The 9,208-nt window shown below is 33.7% G+C and overlaps 1 protein-coding gene across 1 annotated transcript; it reads left to right on the top strand.

Annotated features, from left to right (window-relative positions):
- The first annotated feature begins 5,114 nt into the window (after positions 1–5,114).
- On the top strand, positions 5,115–7,796 carry LOC107767322 (F-box protein At2g26160-like). Its single transcript, XM_075251654.1, has one exon. It carries the CDS (start codon positions 6,225–6,227, stop codon positions 6,972–6,974), a length of 750 nt encoding a protein of 249 aa, XP_075107755.1. The 5' UTR covers positions 5,115–6,224; the 3' UTR covers positions 6,975–7,796.
- The last annotated feature ends 1,412 nt before the right edge of the window (positions 7,797–9,208 follow it).

The raw sequence follows: 9,208 nt of genomic DNA, 5'->3' as shown, positions 1-9,208 counted from the left end.
GGAGAGTCCAGCTGTATGTGACTGTATTTTGCTATATTCGTGCTATGTATTCATGAATACAGTAATGACAATCAACTTAAAATAGGTCTGTCCAACTGTCTAATGACGGAAAGAGGATCAATTAGCGTGATACACTCATAATATAACTCAACAAAATCAATTCTAACACGCCTCATTATCAACCCAATTAATTAGCATATTTTTTCAGATGCTAGACACAAAAACAGAGCATTATATATCCAGCTTCAACATAACACAATCTATAGAGCTTCAGAGATTCAGTCAATTTTTTTTTCCTGAGATAGTTTGAGGTTTTGATTCAACCGTCATTGATAGAAATTTTTTCTGCTCGGCATTGATACAGGTATTTACAGAATATTTAATAACTTGATTTACTAGATGGCAAGCTTAACAGTGCTAATTTGTCATTCTGGGATGAAGCACTATCTACACGTGTGACTGTAAGATTTTGTTAGTTTGCTATAATTACTTGCATTGACAAAATTAAGATATAGTCATACATCACGTACTTATGCCGGATGAATACATGAATACAACCTGTATTAAAATCATGCATTCAATCGGTATAATTTATATGTTATTTGAAATTATGGTGTAATGTATAAGAAAGTTACAATGTGATAGATTAATACATGTATGAATATAGCCTGTAATATGAATATTTATTGAAAGCATGTATTCATGCATACGATATGTAATCAACCTACTGCATGTATCCATGCATACGATGTGTACTCCATGTATTCATGGACAAACACATATTTTTTTACATATGTCCAAAACTGATATTTCTTAGTTTAATGTAGGTTGTACCATCGACTAAATACTTGCACATGGTGAATGATGAATGAAGGTATTACAATGTTTGCCTCCAAAAGAAAATTTGTAGTTGTGGGATGTTCCAAGTGGACGAGCTACCATACCTACTTGCTTGGGCTGTCTTGAAAAGCAAATTTCTAGTACCGGATGATTATTGCTCGGACTATTACAAATCAAAGTCTGTTGTAATGACATACGAGTTCCCCATGTATTATTTCCCTGACCAAAATAAATGGAATATACCAGCACATATATTAGAGGAAGTTGTCTTACTACCCAAATGGAAGAGACCTCCTGGAAGACCAAAGAAGAAGCGCGATAAGACATTAAGTGAATTGCTTCAGAAGAAGAGTCAACATACGTGTAGTATATGTGCGCAGGGTGGACATAATAAGCGTACTTGTAGAAATGCCCCACGTAAGAATTAGTTGATATTCTGATTTTAATTCCTCCAATCCCTGTTTTTGGATGTGTTTAAGATTTTCTATTACTTATTGGTTTCTAGATGTATTTGATTGTTCCTAGATGAATTTTTTAAAGGTAGATGACTAAATACGTTACTGTTAAATTTTCTGATACCTTATAAAATGATGTGTGTATATATATATATATATATATATGTATAACATGACATGTATATATATTGTAAGTGGTTAAATATATTGTTATAATTCAATTCAAAATACATTTGAATATAGAATAGAACCGATTACATGACTAAAGATATTACTGTTAAGTTTTCTGATACCTTAAAAATGATATATATATATATATATATATATATATATATATATATATATATATATATATATATGTATATGTATAACACGACATGTATATATACTATATGTGATTAAATACATTGTTATAATTCAATTCAAAATACATTTGAATACATAATACAGCTATGTACATGATTACACAAATATAAAAATATAGCATAATACATACATGACATGTGTATATACTGTAAGTGGTTCCTGTACATTCAGTGTATTTCAACAAAGTTTTTACTATACTTCAAACATAGATAAATACAACTAAATATGAATTGATTACAGAGAGAACTAAAAAAATTCATGTATTCAGAATAACTAAAATACTGTGAATACAATCACATCTAATTACATTATTTTCAGCACTTTTAAAAAAACAGTAAAGTTAAAATAGATTCTTGAATCATGAGAATTTGAATATAGAAGTATATAAAAAAAATGAATGTATTCATAATAACAGTTGTTGTAGCCTCAAAAACGCATTCATGTATTCAAAACAAAGGTTGTGTAAAACCATGAATAATTCAGTAATAAGCTGAAAATACAATCTGCAAAACAGAAAACTATTTTATAACTATCCTCACATATGTATCCGATTTTATGATTTGCCTAATAATATTTGTCGGTGCTTCATTGTCACTTATCGCATTGGTATCTAACTTTCGCATAGCATAATTCCAAATGAGTGCACTATATCTTACCGGAGTAAATTAGGATCAAAGGCTATTTGTGGGACCAATCCACAAGTGCTCAAATACTCTGCATATGTTGCGACATACAACCCACAATCCTTGCAAAAAAGTAGATATGATTTTTAGCAAATACAACATATATATATATATATATATATATATATATATATATATATATATATATATATATATATATATATATATATATATATATGATTATGAATGATACAAGAATAAAAAAAGGGATTGAATGCATACATGTTCCAAGATCGTTGTTGAGGCACATTTGAAACAAACACAACATCAAAAGCATCAGTTTGTGCCTTGTCATTGTATGCATACAAAATACAGTACATACAAAACAGTGAATACATAAATACATAACTCAGTCATGAATATATCTAAATACATTGATTATGACAAAAATACAACCTTGAGTTATGGCAATAATGACAAAACTATTGGTGTATTTAAAATTATTGTTTTATGAACTCAAATACATAAAAATACATCTAAATATAATTAAAAAAAATCGTTGTACAAACTAAAATCAGTGTAAGTAGACTCAAATATATATAAATACATCTAAGAACACCTTATCCATTCGTGTTTTCGAGATACTTCCTTTAGCGACCTCTTTTCCCTTGCTCCCAGAAGCAACATCGATAAGTTTTCTTCTCTTTTCTACATTTACGTTTTGTACAGAAACTTGAGGAACTGTTGATTTTTTCAAAGATTTCTTATCTTGACCTTGTTTCATAGGGTCATTGCGTATTTTTGTTCGCCTCTCGACTTCCATGGTTGTTGATGAACCTGCAAATACAAGTTTCTCTTGAGTGATTCGTAAATCGAAAGATGGCCCATCAAAATTTAGTGTTTTAATGGGCATACCTCGTGTAACCCTCTTCAAAATTATTGAATCAGCCATTGAAGATGAAGTTTGAAGTTTTTTGCTGAAAACCTAACAATGGTAAAAATTTTAAAAAAAAAGTGAAGAGAAAAAGAAGAAGCGTGAACCAACCAAAAATATTAACAATTACCACGAATATTTGGAGCAAAAACGTTGAATGTGAGAGAGAATCGTATTGTGAGAGAGAATTATGCTTTAACAATTATCTCAATCTTGTTGTGAGAGAGAAAGAGATCGTGGAGAGAGAAAGTAAAAGTATTTTACTGAGATTTTGAGAGAGAATAACTGAAAGAAAGAGAGAGAAAAACATAAATAGCGTATTTAACTCCTTAATGGTAGTGTATACCGTAAATACCTATTTTGCTATAAAATATAGGCAGAATAGCATAGGAGACACTTGTACTTGTTCCGATTTGACATTCCGGTCCCTGTATTCCTTAAAGTTTCATCCAAACACTTGAACTCGATCAAAACTAGTATTTTAAATACCTCTATTGTGTGTGTTGTTCACTCTCCCTGATTTGGATGACACATCCGAGTCACCTAGATAAGTAATATCCATATCATAATTTACTTTTACAAAAAAATTATGGTTTATAAATTCCAAAAATAAAAATAAAAATAGGAATCCCGCATCTTTTCTCCTCTCTCTCCACATTCCCAACTCTCTCTTTCACCCATCACCACCATTTTCAACCTTGAAAGCTCACAAATTCTCACATGGCGACAAGCTACTTTTTTCCACCCTTCAAAGTTTCTTTCTCTATTTTACCTCCTCTTTCTAGAAGGAGGTAGTGGCGGTGATGGTAGAAGAGTAGAGGGAGGTAGTGGATGTGAGCTTTTTTCCTTAATTTTGCACTCTGTATATACTTTAGATTGTTGCAGCAGATAATTATATTTTCTAAATATACCCATAATCTTGGTTTTTTAAGTTTGGATTTAGGGGTTCAAGCTTTCTACTCTATATCGTTTGTCAAACATTATAACCTCTCTGTAGACAAATCATTTGCTCGCTATCTATTGAGCATTTTGTTGATATTCAAAAAGCAAAAAAAAATCCATTTTTTCCACTTCAAGATTACTCAAAAAGAAAGGCCAAGCTCCTTTTCCTCTTTGATTTTTAAGCACATCACGTTCTTTTGTTTCTCTGTATTATTTAGCGGTGGAACGTGAGAAGGGAGCGGTGCCGGAGCCAAATTGGAAGAGGCTCGTGGGTTGAAAGATGATATGAGTTGTTATACTTTTTGTTTCTGTCTCTTTTTAATTTTTTGTCTATTTTTTTTAATTTAACCACCATTTCACGCTCACTAGGCGCGTGCATACCAAGCATTTTGTCCACCTCAGTTATATTTATACTACATAAGCTTGGTCAATAGTCAGAAGCGTTTAAAATACTAGTTTTGATCAAGTTCAAGTATTTGAATGAAATTTTATGGAATACATGGACCGAAATGTCAAAATCGGAACAAGTACAAGTGTATCTGCCTAAAATATAAAAGATAGCTATAGAAAATAATATTTTAAAATAATTTTGATTTATAATAAATAGGATGTATACATTTGTTATAAGAGGTAAAATTTTCTATTACAAATGATTTAAAGTTGTTCTCATTTCACCTATTAGACCATAATTATCATTATGGTTAATTTGAAGTCTAAAATTGCGCTCCTTTCACATATTTTACCATAATTGCCCTTAAGAAGGGAGATTGGCGAGGAGAAGTTTCATAATATACCCGTTCGTAAAGTGTTTTTATGATATACCTAATATTTAAAATACATTTAATATCCCAAAAATATTACGCTCTATAGCTCCAATTCCTGGGAAATATTATGAAACATACCATAAGAGGAGAAATTTTATTTTGAGTGAGACTCAAGTCACTCAACCAACAAAACTTGTATGAGGCTCTCTGACAAGTGAAAAAGTGGGACCCACATGGCAGGCTCTCTCTCTTATCTCTCTTGCACTATGCGTTTCCCATTTCACCATCTCTTTCTAATCTTTTTATCCATTTTACTGAATGGCAAAACAAAAAACTAGTAACTTTAATTCTCTCTTTCTCACTTCTGAGTTTCTTCTCCTCTATCTTCTTAAAATATTTTCAAAAAGAAACTGAAGAGTTGGATTTTAGGGGGGTTTTTCGTGTATGCTTGTGTAATTCAAGAGTTCAAAAAGAAAAATGACTAAAAATTTCTTTTTCCCTAAATTTTCGAAGAGAAAAACTGATGGGTTTAATATTTTGGTGGGAGAATCAATAATTTTTTAGATAACTATGCTTTTCGGTTCCTCTGTAATAATCTGATCAATAGTTTGGTTGAAGTTTATTAATCTGGCATGTTACTTGTGTGCAGTGATAAAACTCAACGTCACATTTGTTTGTTTTTGGTATTGCTGCTTGGGTACAACTTCTAATATCTTTAACCTTTTCTTTTGTGATGATATGAGATTCTAGTTTTGAATTTTATGTGTACTACTTTTTGCGATGTTTGAAAATTGAAGTGTAATACTCTTCTTTTTTTTTAGCCGTGTCGAGTCAAACCATGTAATCTAATTTGAAACGGAGGAGTAGTATTTTGTTGTTTGAGTTGAATTGAAACCATTGGACAAGGAGAGGGATGAAAGAGGAGAGATGATGCATTTTTTGCCCTTTAATAGTCATATTTGAGTCAAATAATTTAAAGAGATGATGCATTTTAGAAAGAAGAAAAAGGAGAAAGATACTGAGAGAGAAAGAGGAGCATACGTAGGTAATCTTGAGTTCACTTTTCAGTAAAATTGGGTAAGAAGATGAGAAAGGGATGGTGAAATGGGAGTGCAAGAGAGAGAAAAGAGGAGTCTGTCATGTGGGACCTTCTATTCCACTTGTCTAATACAAGTTTTGTTGGTTGAGTTAGCTCAAAATAAAATTTCTCCCACAAGAGGGATTTATAGTTGGATTTTGTCCCAAAATAAGAGGGACTCATTTCTCAAGAACATAGAAGGAGGGGTTATTAGATCTAAGAATGGGACAAAGGAGGAGAAGAAAAAGAAAGACAAGGAAGAAAAGGACATTAGGTAGTAGTACATCTTTGATACCGAATTGGTCAGAACTTCAATATGATGTGCTAGTTCACGTTGCTAGGCGTTTGAATTTGATCGAAGATTACCTTAATTTCGCCGCTGTCTGCAAACCCTGGCGACTTGCGGCCACCAAGGAAAATTTTAACAGTGACCTGCCTAGGGTTCCATGGCTTATGTTAGCTGAGGAAGAAGGAAGCGACGTTAGTTCATGTAGAAAGTTCTTCAACCTCTGCAATGACTTGATTTTCAAGACAACGATACCACAAGCCAGCGGAAAAAGATGTTTGGAGTCTATGGGATGGCTTATCACTGTGGGAATAGACGGTGAAATTAGTCTGCTACATCCTTTTTCCGGTGTTCAGATTGAACTGCCCCATCAAAATACCACTGAAGATTATACCCGCAACAAGACTCAATATATATGGAACTTTATTCACAAGGCAGTTTTGTCCACTAGTCCTTCTAAAACATCAGATTATCTTCTTATGGTCATTGAGGGAGAAAATAAGTACCTCAGTTTTTGGAGGCCAGGAGACTTGAAATGGACCAGGATTAGAAGAGAAAACTATGAGCCTCATTCTCGTGATCAACATTGCGATGTGGTTTACTTTGATGGCAAATTTTATGCAGTTGATATGCAAGGCAATGTGCTACTTCGCAATGTTACTGACCAACTGAGGCTCAAAGAGTAGCTCAGTTACCTTCATCACTGGATATCTATCAAATGGGATAATACATGGGAGCTGAATACTACATATTAGAATCACTAGGATCATTACTTGTAGTTGTGCGACATGGTGGTTTGTGTCTGTCCAGGTTTCCATTCACACCTGTCTATGAGGATGAAGTTTATGATGAGGAGGAGGTCCCCGAATTCGATGGGCAGCTCATTTTTCACACAATATTTTTTCGAGTTTACGAGGTTGATTTAGCTGCTGGTAAATTGACGGAGACCAAACAAATAGGGGACATGGCCCTCTTTTTGGGTGCTAATGCATCTCTGTCAGTCCAAGCTTCTCAATTTCCTGGAGTTAAGCCCAATTGTATTTATTTTACTGATGATTTTTAGGAACAATACAGTGACTATGAAGAAGGGGGCGGCTTGGACATGGGTATTTTCGACATAGCATATGGCACCTTTAAGGGTCACTATAAGTGTCTTTCCCTAAATCGTTTTACTCCACCGATGTGGGTTACACCAACTCTGTGTTGATTTAGATTCTGTAATCACGGTTCCCTGGTGTCAGAATTAGTAAATTTGCGATGGTACATCCAACTGAAGATGTTTAGTCAGAGTTCTTAATTTGAAGTCAAGTTTGCGGTTTAGTCCTTTAGTTTACTTATATGGATTTTAATCTTAGGTCTGTTCTAGGAGGGAATTTTATGTATCTAGAATTGGTTACTGGATTGTTTGGGTTTGTTAGATAGCTCTAGACCCTGTTTCCATTTAGATGTATCGTTTCCATTTTGGGAAGGCAGACTTAAATGAAAAACTCATGTGAACGTTTTGCTTATATTCTCCTCTCTTTTTCCTCATGCTTTCTGCAACTCTTATATTCCTTGCTTTACTCATACAGTGCATATGATGAATTTATGATTCCTGTTTTCATTGTCATAAACATCTAATTGGAATTAGGATTATTGGTTGCTTTCAGATTATGAACTTGGAGAGTGTTCATTTTCTTTTTGGCTCTTCCTTTTTTCTTGTGCTTTTAGAAGTTATTTGCTTGGATTTATAGTAAAGTTGGAAGCAAAGCTTCTAATAATTACTGAAGGAAGCCCTAATTTGAGTTGAAATTGATTAGTGGAAAGAAATATATATGGAAGAGAGGGTTGAAGCATTCTTCAGCTGGGTCATAGTAACCATGGTCAAAGACTCAATTGAGAGCAGTAGGAAATATAAAAGCGAGGCAATTAGTGTTCATGCCGTGCTTACTGTCCTAATCTATTTATGCTGTTTGAAACACAGCCAAGAGGATAAGTGGCTTAGTGTTAAAGTTTCATGCTTGAGGTCTTTTGGTTGATGCTGCTCTACATGAGAATCTGGTTTTCCAATGTGGGGATGACAACCTAGGTGGATTTAATTCAAGCTGACCTAGCTCTTTCAATGGACACTCTAACTTGTTATTATCCCGAAAAGGCTCCAGGAATAAAACAATCTAAAGTGAAATGGCATATGCTGTGTAACTGCATCTAATTTTACTCATAGTTCTTCAAGGTGAGAAACTGCCTCACAGAAGGCAATTCTTGCTTCTGTTATGTATCTAATGTTTCCATTCGTAATAGTTTTTTCAAGTACATGCTGGTCCTTGAGGCATTTGCTACATGGCTGCTCTAAGGCATATGTATTATCTGTTCTCTCACTGTTCCTTGCAAAGTTGCGATGTGAAATGTAGAATAGAATCTTCTTAAATATAACTTTCTTAGTGCTGGTATAAATCCTCTGTGGTACCTGTGAATTTATTTGCTGTCAAAACTTGGTTTTGGGAAAGTTTCTCCCTAGTTCAGGGTGCGTTAGTAAATGATAAGTTCAATTACATTTAGTTTATTTAGTTTCTGAACTGCTCATTGTAGCTTTCTGAATGTGGCAGCATTGGCCTGTAAATTGGATATCGGCCCTTGCTACTATGACCATTTAGTAATTGCCTTTTCAGCTCGGATTGAAGCAGCTTTACTTGGTGTCAAGATGGGGCTAGTATATCTTAGTTGGAAAGATAGTGGCTCTTCTGCTACATTCGTTGAGTTGAAAATTTTGTTAGCTATTTTGTCCATAATTCAGGATACTGTGACCAATTAGTGGTAGTTGCGATATAAAAGTGTTATAGACTATGTTGCTCGGACTTTCCAAAATTGTTGTCACACCCATGTCGGATCTTTAAAAAATGCACTACTTTTGGAGGATCCGACACGCACCCTACAATATTTT

Source organism: Nicotiana tabacum, chromosome 4 (genome assembly GCF_000715075.1).
Source record: "Nicotiana tabacum cultivar K326 chromosome 4, ASM71507v2, whole genome shotgun sequence".
In the NCBI taxonomy this organism is placed as follows: domain Eukaryota; kingdom Viridiplantae; phylum Streptophyta; class Magnoliopsida; order Solanales; family Solanaceae; genus Nicotiana; species Nicotiana tabacum.
Note: the sequence above shows the minus strand (reverse complement) of the source record. Positions and strands in the feature narration are given on the sequence as shown.

Bases quoted from the DNA above. Each gene is read 5' to 3' on its own strand.
- LOC107767322 (XM_075251654.1), top strand. From the start codon at position 6,225: ATGGGACAAAGGAGGAGAAGAAAAAGAAAGACAAGGAAGAAAAGGACA.